Source organism: Rosa chinensis, chromosome 3 (genome assembly GCF_002994745.2).
Source record: "Rosa chinensis cultivar Old Blush chromosome 3, RchiOBHm-V2, whole genome shotgun sequence".
NCBI classification, from domain to species: Eukaryota; Viridiplantae; Streptophyta; class Magnoliopsida; order Rosales; family Rosaceae; genus Rosa; species Rosa chinensis.
In genome coordinates, this window is record NC_037090.1 from 37,505,261 (window position 1) to 37,526,769 (window position 21,509).

A 21,509-nucleotide genomic window follows, 5' to 3' on the forward strand; every position below is an offset into this window, starting at 1 on the left:
ATGGTCGGAGTTTTGGGGCTTTGGTCCTCTGTGCAATCCTTACTCTAAATATGACGAGGATCTGCTTTCAAACTGCTTAGTAGAGAGGGGTTCGTGGTCTGAGAGCGGGCTGAGGGCGGGGCTGAGAGCGGGACTGAGGGAGGGCTGAGGGCGGGGCTGAGAGCGGGACTGAGGGAGGGCTGAGGGATGAGAGAGAGAAGGTGATTTTCAGCTGGAGGCCAGAGTGGGTGTTTTGCTCGATGGAATGGAGGAAAGTGTTAAGTGTTAAAGTATAAGTCAAACCCTAACTAAAGTCAGCCATTGATTGTATCGGAAAGAAAAAAAAAAAAAAAACTCAGACGACATCAAATAAGGTGCATTGTCTGAAACTCATGTAACAACAGATAAATTAAAAACCATTGTCTGAACCACTTAAATCAGACAACATCTTTCAGTAGCCATTGGCTTACAAGATATCAGACAACAGACACCTAATAACAGTTGTGTGACTGAAAATAATCAGACAACAGCAAAAATCAACCATTGTATAAATGAACCTTGGACAACATCACGTAATAACTGTTGTCTGAATCGACTCATTCAGACAACATCAAAAAAATCAACCATTGTCTGAAATGATTTTGCACAAGAGCCAACAAAAAACTGTTGTTGGATTCGAAAACTTAGACGACAGAATATTTCTTGCTGTCGTCTGATTATTTCAGACGACAGTTAAAATGTTTGCTGTCGTCTGATATGTGTCGTCTGATTGAAAAATTGGTGTAGTGCATGGATGAGAGTAGTGTGTCCACCGAGTTTAAAAATATTGGATCAGAGATTGTGAAAAGGTGCAATGGGTTGCCTCTTGCTGCAAAGACATTAGGAAGCCTCATGCGTAATAAGAAAAAGATTCATGAATGGCAAGCTGTTTTAAAGAGTAAGACATGGGAATTGAAAGAGATTCAACAAGATGTTTTTCGACCACTACTATTAAGTTATCATGATTTGAGTCCAGCAACCAAACGTTGTCTTTTGTATTGTGTTACATTTCCAAAAGATTATGTGTACAATAGGAATTGTTTGATTGAGTTGTGGATGTCGCAAGATTATTTGAATGTCAAAGAAAGTAAAGAAAAGATAGTGGTTGGTCAAAATTATTTTGATGATTTAGTAATGCGGTCATTTTTTCAAGATATTGAGGATGTTCAGTTTGAGTATGGAAACATAAAATGCAAAATTCATGATATTGTACATGACTTTCTACAATATTTGACAGAAAATGAATGTTTGATTTTGGATTTTGAGTTGGATGCTAGTAAGAGAAGAGATGTGTCAAAGGATAAAGTTTATCATTTGACCTTAGTGCATGCAACCGAGGGTGATTCTCTACAAACTTGTCTCCCTAATTATAAAAAATTACGTACCTTGATAGCTATACAATCATCCGAATATTCCATTGGCCCAATATTTGAGTTGATAGTACAATTGAAATGCCTTAGAACATTAGACTTGCGTGGTTGGCGGGGGAAGGGTTGTCTCAAAGAAATTCCCGAGACGATAGGTGAATTGATACATTTGAGGTATCTCGATTTATCCGAGAATTTGGGGTTGGAGGAATTACCCAGCGCCCTGGGCAGCTTATACAACCTGCAAACCTTGCGACTTGTTCGTTGTGTGAATCTGAAAAAAGTAGATGTCCGAAGGCTGATTAACTTGAGGCATCTTTATGTTGAAGGCTATTGGGAGCTAAAGTTAATTGAAGGGATTGAGAAATTAACAGATCTGCAAAGGCTAGATCAGTTTGTTGTCCCAATTATCGGTGGTGATGAAGGAAACAAGTTGGAACATCTGAAAGACTTGAACCAGCTTCAAGGGAGTCTTGCTATTCGTATTCTGGGAAATCCAAATATGGCGGAGAATGCAGCAGGAATCATGGTGAATAAGGCTCACCTCCTGGAATTGAGACTAGAGTTTTACTCGGTTGATGAAGGAAAGCATGGAGAAATTATGAATGGCTTAGAGCCCCATCTAGATTTGGAATCTTTATACATCTGGTTTTATAAAGGTGGTGCCTTCTCCTATTGGTTGTCGTATTTACACAGCTTGAGAATGCTCATCCTTGAGACTTGCACGGAATGTGGGGTTTTGCCTCCTTTAGGGAAACTGGCGTCCCTTTAATCATTGCATATTGTGCAACTCCATGGAGTCTCAAAGGTAGGAGTTGAGTTTTTGGGAATAGATGATGGGCAAACCTCCTCCTCCTCGTCTTCCATTTTCATATCATTCCCCAAGCTTAAACAACTCGGCTTCTACAACATGGGGGCATGGGAAGAGTGGGTAGGAGTGGAAAATAATAATATTACAATCATGCCATGCCTCTCTCAATTGACAATTGGGTACTGCTACAAGCTAAAAGCACTGCCGGACTTCCTGTGGGAGACACCACTACAGAAATTGCACATCTTTAGATCTCCAATTCTCCAAGACCTTTACAGACAAGGAATAAGTGAGAAGTGGGCCAAGATCCCAACCATCGTGATAGAAGACTAATCTGGATGACGCATCTCAAAGGTACATTTGATTCAATGTTTAGAGTGACAGTTGCTTCATTTAATTAATGGGATATTTCTTATTTGGATGTGTAATTTCTCCATCATTCGACACATTCCAGGCTTCAGCTTCTCTTGAAACAAGCACAGTTCTCTATCATTCGTCATATTTCAACCTGGTGAGCTTAATATGTGCACTTATCTGTTATTATTTTTATCACATGCATGGGACTCTTAGTTATATAATTGAATCATTTCTTTTACCATTATGTATTCTAGGGATGCATGTCCAATGGAAGTCAATATTGGAGCTAGGGGACAAGGAAACATCAATTGAGCATCAGGCCTTGTCTTCCCCCCTACCCTTCAGATACATCAGTGATTAGTTGAGCATGAGCTAGCAGAGTTATAGCATAGACCAAACCTAGGAGGGTACGAAAGAGCTCAAACACTTGAGGTGGTCATACATGTGCTTCCTCAGATCGATGCTCAACTTTCTATCAATTTTAGCCGTATTCACCTTGATTTTTTCAGGATACAGGTAACTTCAATGCTCTGATTTTTATGCCCAGTCTCTGTATTTATTAGCAAAGCTAAGTAGCTTTTATACAGCAGATGATCATTCATGGCCACGTGAATAGCTAAAGGGATTCTTGGACTTCCAATTCCAATACTAGATGATCTTCACCACTAAGGTTTGTTTTTCTTTTGTGCTGACGTTCCAGATAGGGAATTCCCCTTAAATCTTTTGACAGTTGGTAGCTTATTGATTTTCTTCTATAAACCAAGTTATAGATAAGTCCTCTAATTATGTATCTATTGTAGATGTGAACCGCACCAGGCTGCTTGTACTGCTCGTATTGAAGCTGCATGCATAAGCATATTCATCATGGCATCTGAATTTGGGAAACTGCATAAGTACCAACTTGTAGATTATATTATAACTCGAAGTTCTTGGTTTTCAAGTTGGACTATTAGCAAGTCTCGTAAAACCTTTTGATTAATTACATGGACCGAGGACGGTCTAGTCAAGAATATCAATCTCTTCCATTGTCTGGACTTTATTAGACTTACTGGGAAGCTATGCAAGGTTATGACAATGAGCTGTCATTGGAGAAGTTAAACTTGGGATTGTTCCTTTGGTCTAAGTAGGTTATGCTAGCTTGTGTATCCTTCTGCTCGTCTAAGTTATATCGTCATTGTTTATATAGGTACATAACTCCTGCCATAGAATTCTAAATTTGCATGTTTTAGTATATTTGGTGTTTATCAGTAATTAGCAAGGAAAAAGAAGTGAGAATATTGATGCATTATATAGACATGAGAATGATGCATCAGATGGTTTTCTTGAGAGATTAATGTTTGAGTGTGATATAGGTGATCATGACTGTCAGGAGCTTAAGAGGTTACAAACAGCACCAGTTAGAGACATGTTCTTAAAGCATTGAAAGAAGGCTTGAGGTTACTGAAGGCTGCCAGTTTGAAGACCTTCCTGTTTGGTTATGATACTCTTCTTCCTCTAATGCTGTAACTTGGGTCCCTATCAAGTACATTTCAGAAAGATTGCAAGCACCCTTCTGTGTATGGAATTGGGAGGTTCGGCTTCAAAGTTCTGTTGGTTAGACTCCTGAAGATGAGATGACCCTCAGGTACTCTTCATGTTGTGTGGAAAGTTCCAGAATATTTCAAAAGAAATCTTTAGGTAGCATAACAAAACCTTATGTTACCTAGAATTATCATTTTCTTTTGATTCAAGATATAGTCAAGTCTAACTAATGTTAGTATTGCAGAAGAAAATCGCACCAACGTACATGTACAGCTCACACTGAAGCTTCATTTAGAATGGCCTTGGAGTTGCAAAGCTGATGGGATGCTAATATGATAAGCTGTCTATGTCATAACCTGAAGTTCTCAGTTCATGTGTGTTTGTGGCACATATATGGCTCTGTAAGACTGTGACTGTGAGACTGAGTTAAGGATCATAGATTGCTTTAACTTTTTGGTTATTTGGGTGTACCTAGGTTGGACTGTTGGAGCAATGCATCTGAGGCACCAATCAGACCTACATTTGACAAGCTGTGGGGTGGCCATGATAGATCAAAGAAGGGCAATTTGCTTGTAGACACAAAGCCTGCTTCATTTACTTTTGTTTCCCCTCGTCACTAGGAGATTAATTCCTTTTTGCAGAGGATTGGGCAAGTACTCATGCATCCAATATTTGATTGGGAGCCCAGCCCAGGTCTTCGTTCCCTATTCCTTTTTGCTGATACGAATTTTCCTGTATGCTGATCTCTACTTGTGCAGAGAGGATAATCAAGGTATGAGTAACAGATTTTTTTATTATTTTACATTTAGATAAGTTGATTTTAAGGAAAATATATAGATAGAGAATTATAGGGTGCAAGATTGTTATATGTGCTGTCATTCCAACTGAAAGACAGTGATGAGCAGAGAAAATTCCTATAGAAATCTGTAAAGTAACATGACTATCAAAACTTCTACTGATATCAAAAAACTTTTATGGACTTTCTAGTACTAATTATTTACAGTATCATAGGCCTGTTACAAGTATACTATCAAAACAGCTACATGCCTGTATATACCTGCTTGAAGTTCTTGAGTTTTGAGTGTCTCTGGCATTGGCTTGAAATTCTTGCAACCAGCTTTATTTGATTCATATCTGTTTCTTTCAAAATCATCTCTTACTATTTAAGACAAGTGTGTCTTCATATTCACATTATTTTAAGCAAGTTTCTTACCGTAATCCAATTAATATATTGTAGGTGCAGTCAAACCACCATTCCTTGCGGTAGAATGTCAAGCAACAATATTACAACATGCAATTACAAACTTATTTTGTATCACCTATTTGACTGATGGATGAGGCAGGCTATCTTACCTAAACTAGGTAATTTTTCATAACCATCTTAAGTAAGCCTATGTTACAAACTAGACTGATCCCATGGCATGAAATAGTTGTGCTATTGGCTTAAGATATTCGAGGTGTGGAAGAAAAGAGTGGATATGACCATGAGGTCCATTCCATGAAAATTCACTTTTGCCATGTTTTGAAGACTGAGATTAGCATTTAGCCCATTGCTGCATGTTGAGCAAAAATAGTAAATAAATATACTCAACACAATCTCACTCTATTTCATTAACGGAAATAGAGTTTTATTATGTTAAGTTCGGACCCATTCGAGATAAATAATATCCCTTAATTACAATCCCTTGCCTCAAGGGAAGACCCTTTGATTCCAAATATGAAGACAAGAATTCCATGGAGAGGAGTGTGTTTGTTTGATTTTGTGGCTGTACCCAGAGTGTTTATCAGGCTGCCTACGTACCCCAGAAGGGATCAAGCCACTCGTAGTTCAGATTTTTGGGAAGGTTTGGATGCTTCGATGAGTAAATGACCCACCAAAGAATTTTGGTTAAGTGTTTGGGTGATTTGAATACGGAAGTGTTTGGACGACTTCTGTGGTCACTAGGATTTGGTGAATTTGGTTTAGGGAAAACCAGGGATTCGATTAAGGTCGCGGTTGCATCCAGATTTAAATCCAGACTGCCTACATATCCCGTGAAGGGATCAAACCACTGTAGTTCAACCAATTTGTATTTTCGGTTTTGTACCAATTTTTACTCAACGGGTGTACATTTTGAACTCGTCGAGAAAACATATTTTGGTGAACACCCAATTTTAGTTGAATGTCCACTGATTTAAATTGGGCACCCGAATGTGCCGAGCTTCATAATAGGCCCTGAAATTTTAAATGGGCTTTGTGTCGCTTTTTGCTTGTCGATGAGTAATTCAACCGAGCCCGAATTTCTGACTTGAAGTGGGCCTTGTAGAGCTTCGAAACTTGTGGACAAGTGATCTAAGAGAGCCCAAAAGAAAAATCTACGGCACATAGATTGGTTCAGCCCATTTGATTTACTTTTGCACCCCATAGAGCCCAACAAGCCTCCACATCGTGGGCACTGATCTGAACACCCATGATCGTTGGCATTCAACTTGAAACAGTTGGTGACTTGGTGTCTTCTCCCATCTAAAACTCCAGAAACCAGACGTTAGACGTCATCCCTCCTCCCTTGGCCGACTTGATAAGTTTTGAATCCTTCGGATAACATCAACTTGTGATAAAGATGACATTTAGGATGAAGCTTGGTTCCTCTATTTCACTTTGGAGAAGGAGTCTGGACTCCGAGTTCTGTATAAATAGGAGTACCCATTACTTGATTCTGCATTCTCCATCAAGAACGTACATTGGGTAAGGCTTCTTTGACTCAAAGAGATAATTTTCTAGTAGTAAATCTCCATCAAGAACGTACATTGGGAATTTTAATCTAACTCTTTATGATTTGCTGACAACAGCACCGACTGGCCGGCCTTTGTTGTTGGCTTTGCATCGACAAATTTGCTGCATATTTGCTTAATTGCACATGATACATTTTTTTTTTTGTCTTGATGTGTACGAATCGGTTTGCCACCGCTTCAATTGCTTTGTCTGTCAATCATTAATTCTTTGCATGATTTTCTTTTGATTGACAAGGAAACGTGCAGCTGAACTTTGCTAATTAAGAGAGACTTGCTGCTCATTTGTTTAATTGCAAAGCTTTTGCCTTTAGTTAATGGTTTGACAATCATGCTTAATTGCATAGGAATTGTTTTTGTCTTTGATGTTTGGTGATCGGTGCCCACATGATCATGGCCTTTCTTTGATTTTCTTTATTCATTGTTCCACCATGACTCAATTGCTTTGTGCTTCATTGTGCAGAGGTTGTTCCCTTTGTCTTTAGCTCTCATTTATAGACACAAGGCTGCAGCATACTTTAATTATAGATGAGTCATGATCAGCTTTCCACCGTCAAACAAAAGAAAAGAATATGGCCACTATTTTGTCTTCTTTGTTTCAAGCTTGCAGCACATCTAACAAACCATTACTTATGTTGCTCTGACTTGCAGCAAATGTGTTTAATTGCATATTTTTGAAAGCTATGACTTTGACAGACATGTGTGAAGTAATTATCTGCAGATTTTTGACATTTCTCCACCGCCAAGCTTCGTAGCTTCTTGAGAAGTGACCTCTGCTTCTTTAATTAGATGCAGTTGCTTGCTTCCTGATCTTTTATTTTTGGCTTGTTCTGAAAAAGGACTTGCAGCATAGCTGCCTCGATTATGCATATTCTGAAGCTTTTGCTCTGCTGCAAATGAGTGGAATTAAGCTTCCATTTTTCTCTTTGTGTAGCCGTGACCATGAAACCAAAAGCAAGGACTTCATTCTTCTTTCTTGCTGATCATGAGATTGTTTTTCCATCTTGCAGACATAATTTTGAAAGAAGGCATTGCAGGCGGTGTTCAAACCATTGCAGCAAACATGATTTTGAAGGAAGACGTTGTAGCTTGACCACATCTTTTCTAGGAGTTAATAAACATTTCTGCCACCATCTTGTGCCAAGTAAAGGAACCAGAGGACTCCCATCTCTCTTGTATTCTGTGGCTGCAGTTTAGTGATCGAGGGTGAGCCGTGTGAATGCTGCAAACTCTGTGACCACGGATGAGCCAAGTCAAATACCCTTCCGCCAAAGATTGCCATTTTGCCTTCTGTGATACCACTCTGATGATGACTTTGCTGCAGGTGGAGTAAATTTCCTTTGGTGCTGCATAAAGATTCCTCCAGAGCAGTTTCTTCACTTTGTGAGTTCAAGAACTTTGCAAATTTGTATCTGGTGTGAACTAACAGTCCATGCTTTCACTTTGACACTTGTTTTTGCCACCCATATGCAGGACGCACCGCGATACAGGCATCAAAAACAAGTGCAGTGAACCCTCTAGCTTGGACCTTGCTTCCGCCACCTATACGCAGGACGCACCGCAGTATAGGCATCGAAAGAAGGCCGAAAACACCGGTGAGCCCTTTCCCTTGCCAAAATCTCTCCTCCTCCTTCATCTCTGTGAAAATGCTTCTTTTTTGTCTCCTTGGACCTGCACTGTTTGTTAACACAAAGGCAAATGGAGGTGTATTTGGTTGTTTTGTTTTCTGATTTTGGTGGACAACAATGAGGGATTTGAGGCTTTGTGAGTTGGTGTTGTTGGCATATTTGGACGGAGTAGTTTGTTTGGGGAATGAAGGGACTGTTTCTGCCTTTCCGGTGCTTAGAAGTAGAGGCAAGTCTGCACTCACGAAGACATCAGCAATAACAGAGGAAAATAGCAACGAAGATCATGAAGAAAGGACCAGCAGGATACCTGAAGATGAAGTACTCCTGTTGTAAATTTGTCGTCTCCAGGTAACTAGAAATTTCTCACTATTTCTTCCTCTCAAACACTGCCTCACTCTGATGCACAAATATAACACACTCTTCTCTCTATATTCCTCTCCGTCCCTTTCTTTTGCAGCCTTGTGTTTCTTATATAGGGGGCAGTGAAGATTCTAGAGGACTGGATAAACATTTGTTTGAAATTTGAATCTCCCGAAGCTCACGAAGATAATCTGTTGATCGGAGACTTCGTCTTTAACTTTGAGATTGAACTTGGACGCCCCCTGCCACTTTGTTCTTATCTCACTCACAATTTGAATGCTTTCTTCTGTTTCTTTTTTTTTCGTAGCTTATCCCCCGCCCAAACTTGGTCAACCTTTGAATTTGAGAGATAGATAATTTGTAAATAAATATTTGTTTAACTGCTGTCATTATCATCTCTCTTTTTTTTTTTTTTTTTTGAATAATTGTGACAGCTACATTCTTTGTATATTGTGGGTATTTTTTATTATTCAACACTGCAACAATGTTGTTCCACATAGATTTATGAGTTCAACTTATTATCTATTGGGTTCGGTATCACAGATTGCTTTTAACCTTTTGGTTAATTCGATGTATTAAGAATGGTGCCTAGCCAAGCAGCTGAGGCATCTCTTCGAGTGTCTCAACTTTATTAGGAAGCTGTGCATGGTTTTGAGGTGTGAGGTGTGACTATGAGCCATCATAGAAGATTGTTCAACTTGGGATTGTTTTTTTGGTCTACCTAGGTTGTGCCTGTGTCTTTACTGCTGATTGTAACTTATATCTTCATATACTGTTAATAATATTCCGCTTCCTCTGACGCAAGTTGTTTAGAATTTATTATTTTCTTTTGATTCAGGTTACCAAGTCCTCTGATTTTGTATCTATTGTAGAAGAAAATCGTACCAAGATACATGTAAAGCTAATATTTACCGATGCTGGAAGCATTTAGAATCGCCTTGGAGTTGAGAGCCTGATCGAATTGTACTTTGGTAAGCTATTATATGATTTATATCATAACTGGTGCCTTGCGGCATGGAACTGCTGTTACTTGTGACTTAAGTTGCAACTGCATGCAGCTGTATTTTCTGAGAAATGTCTACTCGCTTTTTATTTGTATACAATTTACTAGAGAGCATTTGTTTTGTCTGTATTATTGACTCTGAACATTGTTCTGTTAGATTATGAGTAGCGCACTAAATTGAGCATCAGAGATTGCTTTTAACTTTTATTGGTTGTTTGGTTGTACCTAGGTGGAGGATGGGAATAATGATCTGCCAATATCTGATAGTAATCCCAGCTCGACCAACTTCCAAACAGGTCTCACTTCCCTATTAATGCGACAGAGTGATAGACTGAAATCGAATCACTGACATCTTCGAACCTGCCTTAAAGATTCTGTACTTATATGCAGAGAGGATAAGCACTACATCTTCCTTCATCAACAGAATCTTCCCTGTAGTTTGTCCGCCAAACAAAGACAGCACGAGCTGAAATGAGTGAACTGTTGACTAGCTTGTTGTCAAAGACGGATACATTAACTGCCACCGTACCAGTGACTGTTCCAGGAATGAAGGTACGAATAACAAACATCTTCATTACATTGTTCTTGCACCTTCACATCAGTTGAGCATCAAGCATTGTCTTTGTAGCTATTAGCTAGGCAGCTCATGGCTTCCTCACATACTGAACTGAACTCCCTATCAGCTTTAATTACTTCTGCGGCTTGATTTCTTAAACATACAGGTAATTGCAGAGCAGTGTGGTTACTATATATGTTTGTCTGCAATGTCTGATTTGCGTATGAAGTCTCTGGGCTTATTAGCCAATTTAAGTTGCTTATATACAGGAAATGATGATTCTCGGTCATGTATAGAGCTGAAAGGATTCTGGACTTCTCAAGGACAAGATGATCCTCACCTCCTCAGGTTTGTCTTTCTCTTGCACTGACATTTCAGATACAAAATTTTCAATAAATACTCGGATAGTTTATAAATTGTAATTGATTATCCTCTTCAAATTCAGGTTATACAATTCTTCTATTTACATAATTTGGCATATAGTGTAGATGCTACTACATTGAAACTTGAAGCATTAAGAATGGCATTGGAGTTTATGGGATGCTAATTTGGTATGCTGCATATAATTATAATAATAGCATAACTTGAAGTTCTTCGTTTTCATGCTGGAGTGATTAGCTATGTTACTAATTTCTTTTTACCTTTTTCATTAATCAGATACCGAGGTTGGAGTAGCTTAGTCAGGCAGCTGAGCATCTTATCTAATTATGTATATATTGTAGATGAGAATCGCACCAGGCTACTTGTACTGCTCATATTGAAGCTTGATGCATTCAGAATGGCATCAGACTATCAGAGTTTGGTAAGCTACGTGCATACCTTTTTGTATATTATATCATAACTTGAAGTTTTTGGTTTTCAAGTTGGACTGATTAGCTATGTCACAGAAAATCTTTTGGTTAATCACATGGGCCGATGATGGAGCTGAGTCAAGAGCATCTCTTCCAAGCGTCTGGACTTTATTAGAGTTATTGGGAAGGTATGCAAGGTTGTAACAATGACCTGCCATCGGACAATTTAGACTTGAGATTGTTCCTTTGGTCTATACTAGATCCTGCTAGCTTGTGTGTCATTCTGCTGATTTAACTTCTAATAGGAGATTCTCTTTTGCAGAGGATGGGGCAAATGAGCATGCATCCAATACTTGATCGGAAGTCAAACTGCTATTCGTCAAGTTCCTAAACTCTGAAATTCACCCTCTCAGTCTACTTCACAAGTTTCCTGAACCAGCTCTGAGTAGAGAGGGTCTTGGGGAAGGATGGAAAGGGTTTGTGTACTCTTTACAAGAGGTTTATGACAAGAATGGTGCTTTGGAGAAGATACGGAGCTTGAATGGTCACGATGATGGCAACTCGATTTACGAATCTGTTGTGGTGTTCCACAGCAGAGGTGAGGAAAAAGACGGATGCCGAGTCGGAGAGAAGATTTGCTCAGTTTAGGTAGGCAGTCTGTGAGTTTGGTAACTAGTTGCATTATGACTAGTGAGTAGTTGTAATCACCTATTGATTTACTGTCATTTTGATCGACATTTTATGTAATTACTCAGTATTCAGTATTCTACTTATCAGGCTTTTGCATGAAATTACGTACTCATACCAACCTCGAGCAGTTTTGAGAATGAGAATGAAGTATCTTCTGTTCAATTGATGATGATAACTGAATAGAAAATACTTACAATTTTGACTTTGTTCTGAACTGATGCGCATCTCTCGAGTGCATCAATACACAACCTTTTTTCCAGAAGAAAACCACATAAAAAAAAGAGAGGAAGTTTTTCTCGCAAAAGACAAAACCTTGAACCTATATATATATATATATATAGTTGAACAATTATACTGCATTTTATATACACACACCCATTCACTAAATACACATCCCTTCTTTAAAATATTAAACATGTTAAACAAGAATCTAATTTGATTTTCTGCGGAAATTTGAGTTAAAATATCGAGAACTTTTTGAAACTAGGGTTGCCGCCTCTGTTTCTAGGGTTTTCTACAGTGCCGATCTTCGGCTTCAGTAGGTGCTCGACACCTTGCCTCCACACCATGAATTGTTTGATTTGGAATTGCCAAGGTATTGTGAACAGAGGAACTCGTCATGCCCTCAAGTTATTGATTCAGAAGCATAAGTCGTGCTTGGTGTTTCTTAGTGAAACCCATTGCACCAAACAGCAGCATAAGACACTCCTTCGATCGGTGGGACTCCCTCACATCACTCATTTTGATCGGGTGGATAGAGCAGGAGGTCTGGCATTGATGTGGGATGATTCGATCTCTGTCCAGGTGAGAGATGTGAACAGGTATTTCATTGATGCGATGGTGAAAGGGCCAGACAACATGGAATGGCGTTTCACCGGCTTCTACGGGCACCCGGAAACTGGTCAACGCCATGTCTCTCAGGATTTACTGCGATCCTTGGCCCGTGATCCGGCGGAGAAATGGATTGTTGTTGGAGATTTTAACAAGATCTTGGACCTGGGGGAAAAGTCAGGCGGTCGGCTTCGAAGTCAAGGCCAGATGCAGGTGTTCCGGCAAGCTTTGTCGGACCGTAACTTGGAGGACATGGGAGCTGCTGGTGGTATCTACACGTGGAGCAGTCCCGGCATCAAAGAGCATTTGGACAGAGTTTAGTTTCTCTAGGGTGGTGAACTTGCACCCTAGTCGTTCTGATCATGTTCCCATTCTTCTGGAAATGCGTCGTGAGCCGCCGTAGCTGGAAAGACGGAGAAGGCGGTTCTGCTTTGAGGAAATGTGGTGTGCTCATGAAGGTTTTGCACAGAAGGTGGAGGAAGTATGGAGTGAGTCTTATAATGGGAACCCTATGCTTTAGTTATGTCGGAAAATAAGAGGAGTTGGAAACCAGTTGTTGACTTAGGATCACACTGTTTTCCGAAGCCGGAGGGAGGAGGTGGAGGTAGTTCGCTCACAGCTTAACACCCTATTACAGAAGCCATTTGATCAAGATGACCAAGAAGCTAAGCAGCAACTTTCCAGAAGATTGAACGAATTGATGTCGATAGATGAGACTTACTAGCGTCAACGTTCACGTGCAATATGGCTCAAAGATGGAGATAGGAACTACAAATTTTTCCATAAGAGAGCCTCTAATCGACAACAAAAAAATTAAGTCAAGGGTCTCTTTGATGACAATGGTGTCTGGCAGGATTCACAAAATGGGATCGATAAAGTTGTTTTGGATTATTTCCAATCTATTTTTAGTTCTCAGCCTTTAGATTTGGAAGCTCAGGAGATGGTACTACAAACCATTGCGCTAAGGGTTACGGATTCAATGAACGAGACCTTATTGGCTCCGTATAACATGGAGGAGATCCAAGACGCTCTTTTTCAAATGCACCCGTCCAAAGCTCCGGGGCCTGATGGTATGTCTCCTTTCTTTTTTCAGAAATATTGGGACTTGGTGGGTCATAAAGTGAGTAATGTTGTTATGTCTATGTTGACTAAATTGGAGATGCCCCCGGATTTGAACTTTACTCATGTGGTTTTGATTCCAAAAATTAAGGAAGTGGTGAATATGTCGCACTTGAGACCCATAGCTTTGTGCAATGTCATTTATAAGATTGCTTCCAAAGTTGTTGCTAACAGGTTGAAGAGCTTTCTACTAGCTCTTATTTCCTCTCAACAGAGTGCTTTTGTACCAGATCGCCTAATCTTTGAAAATATACTTGTGGCTTTAGAGGTGGCTCACTACATGCATAAATTGAAGCGGGATTAGGAGGGCTTTTTGGCTCTTAAGTTGGACATTAGCAAAGCCTATGATAGGTTGGAGTGGAGTTTTTTGCAGAAAATTATGCTCAAGATGGGTTTTGCTAGTCAATGGGTGGAACTGATTATGTTTTTTTTGTCCACGGTACGTTATTCCTTTCTCATTAGTGGCAATGCCAGGGGTTTCATTGCTCCGCAGCGAGGTCTAAGGCAAGGTGACCCTATCTCACCCTACTTTTTCCTGCTATGTGCTGAAGGTATATCGGCTCTTATTTGTCATGCTGTTTCTAGTGGTCAATGGCAGGGGTTATGCATTTGTGATGGGGCTCCTGTTATTAGTCACTTGCTCTTTGCTGATGATAGCATGTTATATTCCTATGCTAGTCCTCAGGACTGTTATCTTATTCGTCAGTTACTTAATATTTATGAGAAAGCATCGGGGCAACAAGTTAACTTGCAGAAAAGTAATGTGGTGTTCAGTAGGAGTGTGCTTCCCCACTTGCGTGAAAATATGGCGAATATTCTGGGAGTTCAGATGGTAGACAAGCATGAGAAATACCTAGGTATCCCAACTCTAGTAGGCCGGTCCAAGACAGATACATTTGCCTATATTAAAGACAACTTGTCAAAGAAACTGACAGGATGGTGGTCTAAATTATTAAGCAGCGCTGGTAGAGAGATCTTAATCAAGGTAGTAGCTCAGGCTATGCCTCTATATACGATGAATTGTTATCTGCTACCTCAGTCTCTTATTCAGGAACTTCACCAATTATGTGCTCAGTTTTCGTGGGGTAGTACGGAGGAGAAGCGGTCTATGCATTGGCGTGCTTGGGATGCTTTATGTAAACCCAAGAGCATGGGAGGTATGGGCTTTCGACATTTATTTGCTTTTAATCTTGTCATGTTAGCAAAGCAAGGGTGGAGGTTAATCCAAAACCCGGATTCTTTAATTGGCCAGCTTTTAAAAGCTTTGTATTTTCCCCATTGTAATTTTTGGGAAGCAACTTTGGGGGCACAACCCTCTTATGCTTGGAGGAGTATCGTGCAAGGTAGAGATATTCTACGGGAAGGTATCCGAAGACATATTGGCAATGGGACAACCACTAATATTTGGGCAGATCCCTGGCTAATGGGGGAGGCCTTGAGTTTGTATAGGTCTGATCGAGCTACTGTGGTTGCGGATCTGTTTCTTGCTCCAGGTGTGTGGGACACTACTCTTTTATGTCATTTATTCCCTACACATATTGTTCAGAAGATACAGGCACTCCCACTTAGCCCTCAGAACCATGCAGACAGATGGATTTGGGATGCTGACAGAAAAGGCAGATTTACAGTGAAGTCTGCTTATCATATTGCTAGGTGCAGGATTCTTGAAGAGGAGCCTTCTAATCCTAACCCTAGTGCAGTTCTTTGGAAACAATTATGGAATGCCCCCGTGCCAGTTAATGTGAAGGTTTGTGCTTGGAAGGCGGCCTCTAATATTCTTCCTACACGAAGTAGGCTTAGTGAAAGAGGTATTGATATTGATACCCAATGTCCGTTTTGTGATGAAGAAGTTGAGTCCCCAATTCATGTCCTACGTGATTGTCCCTATGCAGTTAGTATGCTCCAGGTAGCTCATATTCCTAATCTCCCAGGTGCCTCTTGTGTTGCGGATTGGTTGGTATCCATTTACTCACAGGCCCCTGCAGTTTTTGCTCCTTTATTGATGACCATCTGGGCTACTTGGCGTAACAGAAATTCCTGGATTTGGGATGAGGAGTGCAAGTTGGCTACTGATATTGTGCCAATAACATTGGGTTGGTGGGAGGATTACAAGGCTGCACGCACTCCCTCACCTTATGTTCATAGATTAGGGTCTTTAACCCAATGGAAAAAGCCTCCTATTGGTTTTATTAAATTGAACGTTGATGCGGCCTTTTGTTTGGATTCGGGTATCACAGGATTGGGAGGTGTTTTCAGAGACCATGAAGGAGTTGTGTTGGGGGGCTTTTGACACACAGTAATGGTGTCTAGTTCTGCCCGCCATGCGGAGTTGTTGGCTTTGATTCTAGGAGTGCAGTTGGCTATTGATAAGCATTTAACACCAGTGATAGTGGAAACAGATTGTATGGATTTGGTTCAAGCTATCTCTGGCTCTTCCCTTGATCAATCGGAGTTGGGGTTCTTAATTGATGACCTGCGAAACTTGTTGCATGCTGCTTTAGATGCTAAAGTAGTTTTTGGTAATAGGCAGGTTAATCTAGTAGCGCATACTTTGGCGCAGGAGGCCAAAGCTGGTCAATTTGGTATTGATTTCTTTACCAACATCCCTCCAAGTGTGGAGGTTCTAATTTTCTCTGATTGTAATGACGTTTCATCAATGAATTAGTCTTCTATTTCCCTCAAAAAAAAAAATACACCTCCCTTCTTTTTTAATTTATTTAATGACCACATTAACCTTCAATTGAAAAAAAAAAAAACAAAAAAAAGAATGAAAGACTCCGTCGAGATTGGAGGACGACAACAACATCGCAGTCCCTGAGAAGTAGTATAGATGTTGATGGGCAACTATGGTTAGTAAGTTTATAAAGCCTATATGGTATAATTGGTATTGGCACTTCTATATTGATTTGTATCATTACATCTCCATATAATTAGACAAGTATGATTAGCTGTGGCTTCCATGCATGGTGTTTGACGAGACAAGACGAGAGAAGGACGCGAGGTTAACCATGTGAAGGAGTGTGGCAGTGGAAGGCTGCGAGCGTTGTCGATGGGAGGTAGGTGGTGAACTGGTGAATGATTTGAAACAATTGTTATAATTAATTCTTTTAATAAAATGAAGAGGGTATATAAGGAAGCTTAAAGAAAAAGTTGGACAAAAAATTGAAGGGGTGTGTATTAAAAAATTATGGTTGCGTATATATAATTGCTCGTGGTGAATTCTCTGATCCTGGGAAAGAGAGAGAGAGAGAGAGAGAGACAGTTTGGCATTTCCAGCTGATACTCTGAAATCATGTTTTCAAATATTGCAATAAATTACAAAAACCAATACTTTTCCATACATGAGCAAAATTTTTCTACAGCCATTTTACAACAATCAACAACTACCTGATTTAATAGCCTATTTACAATGTCAAAAATAAACCATGCGGGTCCAAAAATCATAGCAAGCACACTTTGAGATGCCCTGAAAAAAGGGACACACTGTGATGCCCACAACATAAAATGGAATTAGAGATCATAGCATTCAGTGATTTCAGTCTACCCTCCAAAACCCTCTCGTATAGTCCCCACTGAACATACAGGACAAGAGACAAGATTCAATTACGTCCTCGTTCTCGTCGCTGTCAGGATAATGAAACTCTATGTTAGGGAATGCGAAAAAATATTATAATCGAGTATGTTATAATCGCTCTCTGTTCACTATATTTTTGTTGCTGGAATTGAAATTTCCAGCTCGAGATCCTTGCTCAACTGATGAAGGCACAGAATCTCTAGAATTAACTCCACGGATATTCGCCATTGATGTCATAAATGTGCGATTCATAGACAACTTTTTGGGCATTACTTTATTCACATTTCTGGCAGGCTGTCCCAACTTGTTTGGTTTTGCAAGTGAAGAAATGGGTGGTTTTCCATTAGCATTCCCTCGAGCCATATTACTTTTAGTTTGTAAAGCTTTTAGTTTCCCACGGTCTGTTTCTTCAGAATCACTCTGACTGTCATCATCTGAGAAGCTTATCACAAGATTATTGTTGGGCCCCGAGTGGGCACGTGGAGGACGCCATCCAGGTGTAGCAGGTTTTAACGGTACTCTGTTCGCATCATTGCTCTTCTGGGATTTTTTTTGATATGGATTGAGTAATGTCCTCCTTTTTTTTATAATATTTTTATTGTGAAAATTGATGTTTTGCCCTTCTTGTAGGCCATGCTTTCAGGGCCAACTCGGCTTGTGACGTCATGTTTGGAGTCAAATTTAAAATTTGGATGTGGATGATGGAAATTGGAAGTGCAGGATCCATCGTGATTAAACCAAAACATATCAGGGACCAAACTAATGTTTGCCCCAAAGTTGGAATGGGCAAACTGAATTTAGTCCTATTAAATATTATAATTAAGTGTACCTCAATGATGATTGGCCTCTGATGCCGCAAGATCAATAACTATTGGTTCGTTTTTGAAGAATTGTGAGGAACAAGTGAATCTCAGTCATAAGTATTAAATTCAAATGTTGAAATTAAAACAACTTAATACTATAAATTTATTCTCAAATGTGATATTCATTTGTCAATTACACTTTCTTAAAATGTTATTTAGATAAGCAGCTCAGTTGCTACTTATATGATCTTTGCACATTCTAGATTTATTGCCTAGTGACAAGGAACTTCAATTTGTTAGGTCACTATCAGACTTTTGGAGGTAGAATACGGGTTGTGGCAGTATATGTATTTTTTGTAATTTTGAAAGGGTTTCATTTTTAGGTTTTTGGTAAGCTTGAGTTTTTTTTTTTTTGGCAAAGTCTTGAACTAAGGTTTAGAGTCTTGATATTGTGCCATTGCTATGTCGTATCAACAGAGGTTTTTACCATATGTTGTATTCTAGGTATTTTCTTGTCGTTAGTGTGTTGGTGAGCTACTCTTGCACTTGGTTTGACTGTTTTGGGACAATCTAGGGAATATGATAATGTTTTTCTTGATTTTGACTATGAGGACGTATCATGGCTCTCGAGATTAATGGTTTTTTTTTTTTTTTTTGATTAGTGGTTTGTTAGCAGTGCCTAAGAAATGCTAGTTATTATGGTTGGAGTTCCTCTCTTCTGTTTGATGTTTATGAGAATATACCTAATTACTTTTAGGGACACATAGTGCTACCATATTACGCAACTTACACCACTAAGTATGATGTTATGATCCTTTGAAATATGTTTTCTAACAGTGCAAACGACATTGGATAACTTATGATTATTATTGATGAAAATTAGAGTACCAATTAAGAATAACAATGAATGATATAATTAACATACCTTTGCCATTAATGGTACACCTCCGCACTTCTTAGCAATCTCTTTACCAGCTATCTCCTGCTCTTTGGACATAGGAGCACTCCCAACTGAAAATGCTTTATCCTTCATTATGAGCCAACATTCATCATCTGATAATCTTCTCAAATCACACCTAGGAAGGGTCTCCATGACTTTTGCAACTTTGTCACTACGGGTGGTAACAATTATGCTACTTGCTCGACTATCTTCAACAGTTGACAAACAATTCTTCAACTCTTCCCATTTCCGAGGATCTTCGCTCCAAACATCATCAAGTACAAGAAGGTATCTTTTCTTTTTCAACTCTTTTTGAATGAGATTACAAATCTTCTCCTTACCTTGTATTGCAGCTTCCTCTAATTTTAGAGATTCCAAAATCCTCCTTAAGATTGTCTTGACTTCAAAAGAAGTAGATACACACACCCATATTCTTACATGGAAGTGTTTATCAATCTTAGATTCATGAAATATTGATTTAGCCAAAGTTGTCTTCCCCAAGCCTGCCATTCCCACGATAGCCAAAACTGGAGGATAGTTTTCGGCACTGTCATTTGACTTGGTCAAGGTTTTGACTATATCTGACACGACCTCCTCCCTTCCAATGATGAGCTTCTCATCATTATAAAATTTGGAGATGGTTTCCCTATCGGGTACTTCAACATCTTGTGAGGTTGCATCTGCTTGTATCCTAGCAACTAACCCAATAAGGCCAGCTGCCTCATCGTTCAAATCCAGCAAAGATTTGTTGATCCTTTTAATTTTATGTGCCATTTTAAAGTGAAAAGCAATGGGATTGTTGTGTGAAAAGAAAGATTTCACCTTTTTCTTCATCTGATTACGGAGTTCTACTTTGCGTCAGAGAACTTCATACCCAATTTCATCCAAAACATCATCGGCTTTGTGAGCTATGTATTCAAGATCCTTCACCCAATTTTCCAAAGTCACCCCTCGAACATGTGAATGGTCGACATCTAGTAGCATAGCTTGAATCTTGAGGAATGATGCATGCAACTGTGCTAGCTCTCCTTTGAAACCCAATACGAGAGTGAATTCTTCAGCAGCAAGTGAAATCACCTTGGTCAGTATTTCCTTGGCAGAAAAAGTGAGGAGAAATTCTGCCATATCTTTCAGAACTCACGACAAATTAAGCAAAGAGAGCTTTAGGTAGTTGAGGAAACAAGAAGTAAATTGAAGATGCAGTGTATCTCTCCTCAAAGTTATTATGAATATATAGAGACATAGAAGATGGCAGGGACTTGTATTAGAGGTGAATTTAGATTAATTGTTAACGTCATTTGGCTTATGATAATGGTAAAGCTAGTGGCTGTACACATCATGCTGAAGCCAATAATAGCTTATCTTGAATATGGATTTTATTTCTGCCGGCCAAGTTCATAAAAGGGGGCCATGAGCCCATGACTTTAGATGACATTTGAGAAAAGTAGTATATAATTTTGCTTAATTGTAAACGACATTTGGCTTACGACAAAGGTAAAACTAGTAGTTGTACAGATCATGCTAAAGCTAGCTAATTCTTTATCTTGGATATGGATGTGAATTTGTCCACATATCATACCATAATATGATATCTAAATTATGAATTTGATTTCTGTGTCCCAGTTCATAAAAGGGGGCCATGAGCCCATGACTTTAGATGACATTTGAGAAAAGTAGAAGATAATTTAGCTTAATTGTAAACGACATTTGGCTTATGATAAAGGTAAAACTAGTAGTTGTACACATCATGCTAAAGCTAATTCTTTATCTTGGATATGGATGTGAATTTGTCCACATGTCATACCATAATATGCTATCTAAATTATGAATTTGATTTTTGTGGCCAAGTTCATAGAAGGGGGCCATGAGCCCATGACATTAGATGACATTTGAGAAAATTAGAAGATAATTTTGCTTAATTGTATACGACATTTGGCTTACGACAAAGGTAAAACTAGTAGCTGTACACATCATGCTAAAGCTAATTCTTTATCTTGGATATGGATGTGAATTTGTCCACATGTCATACCATAATATGCTATCTAAATTATGAATTTGATTTCTGTGACCAAGTTCATAGAAGGGGGCCATGAGCCCATGACTTTAGATGACATTTGAGAAAAGTAGAAGATAATTTCGCTTATTTGTAAACGACAAAGGTAAAACTAGTAGCTGTACACATCATGCTAAAGCTAATTCTTTATCTTGGATATGGATGTGAATTTGTCCACATGTCATACCATAATATTCTATCTAAATTATGAATTTGATTTCTGTGGCCAGGTTCATAAAAGGGGACCATGAGCCCATGACTTTAGAGGACTGAGTTTAGCACCCATCACCATTACAATGTGCTACACTACTGGTCTAC

General features: G+C 39.2%; 2 protein-coding genes and 2 long non-coding RNA genes across 24 annotated transcripts; 3 read left to right on the forward strand and 1 right to left on the reverse strand.

The window, feature by feature from the left end:
- The first annotated feature begins 2,013 nt into the window (after positions 1 to 2,013).
- LOC121051995 lies at positions 2,014 to 2,886 on the forward strand. Its single transcript, XR_005807726.1, has 3 exons — positions 2,014 to 2,550; positions 2,651 to 2,707; positions 2,808 to 2,886. It is a non-coding gene; the product is annotated as an uncharacterized LOC121051995 (long non-coding RNA).
- A 47-nt stretch (positions 2,887 to 2,933) lies between these two features.
- On the forward strand, positions 2,934 to 4,808 carry LOC112195442. Its single transcript, XR_005808100.1, has 6 exons — positions 2,934 to 3,069; positions 3,144 to 3,223; positions 3,354 to 3,739; positions 3,906 to 4,177; positions 4,319 to 4,448; positions 4,550 to 4,808. It is a non-coding gene; the product is annotated as an uncharacterized LOC112195442 (long non-coding RNA).
- Positions 4,809 to 6,494: 1,686 nt separating this feature from the next.
- LOC121052123 lies at positions 6,495 to 11,975 on the forward strand. Of its 20 annotated transcripts, none has more exons than XR_005808094.1 (13): positions 6,495 to 6,799; positions 7,854 to 8,226; positions 8,317 to 8,438; positions 9,375 to 9,556; positions 9,670 to 9,802; positions 10,064 to 10,130; positions 10,225 to 10,386; positions 10,463 to 10,556; positions 10,660 to 10,738; positions 10,836 to 10,941; positions 11,048 to 11,192; positions 11,278 to 11,369; positions 11,504 to 11,975. XR_005808094.1 is itself a non-coding variant. In XM_040516167.1 (5 exons), exons 1-5 carry the CDS (start codon positions 10,306 to 10,308, stop codon positions 11,517 to 11,519), a joined length of 525 nt encoding a protein of 174 aa, XP_040372101.1. In that variant the 5' UTR covers positions 10,247 to 10,305; the 3' UTR covers positions 11,520 to 11,975. The 20 variants fall into 20 exon arrangements, 2 of the variants coding, with proteins under 2 accessions (XP_040372101.1, XP_040372102.1); XR_005808096.1 differs by having other exon boundaries at positions 9,704 to 9,802; XR_005808099.1 differs by having other exon boundaries at positions 9,375 to 9,494.
- LOC112192333 (putative disease resistance protein RGA3) lies at positions 9,233 to 20,403 on the reverse strand. Of its 2 annotated transcripts, none has more exons than XM_024332009.2 (2): positions 19,124 to 20,403; positions 9,233 to 10,756 (listed from the first exon to the last, which is right to left on the reverse strand). In XM_024332009.2, the coding sequence occupies exons 1-2, from the start codon at positions 19,970 to 19,972 to the stop codon at positions 10,727 to 10,729; spliced, it is 879 nt and encodes a 292-aa protein (XP_024187777.1). In that variant the 5' UTR covers positions 19,973 to 20,403; the 3' UTR covers positions 9,233 to 10,726. The 2 variants fall into 2 exon arrangements, with proteins under 2 accessions (XP_024187777.1, XP_024187778.1); XM_024332010.2 differs by lacking the exon at positions 9,233 to 10,756 and adding an exon at positions 17,102 to 17,444 and having other exon boundaries at positions 19,124 to 20,402.
- Between the last annotated feature and the right edge of the window lie 1,106 nt (positions 20,404 to 21,509).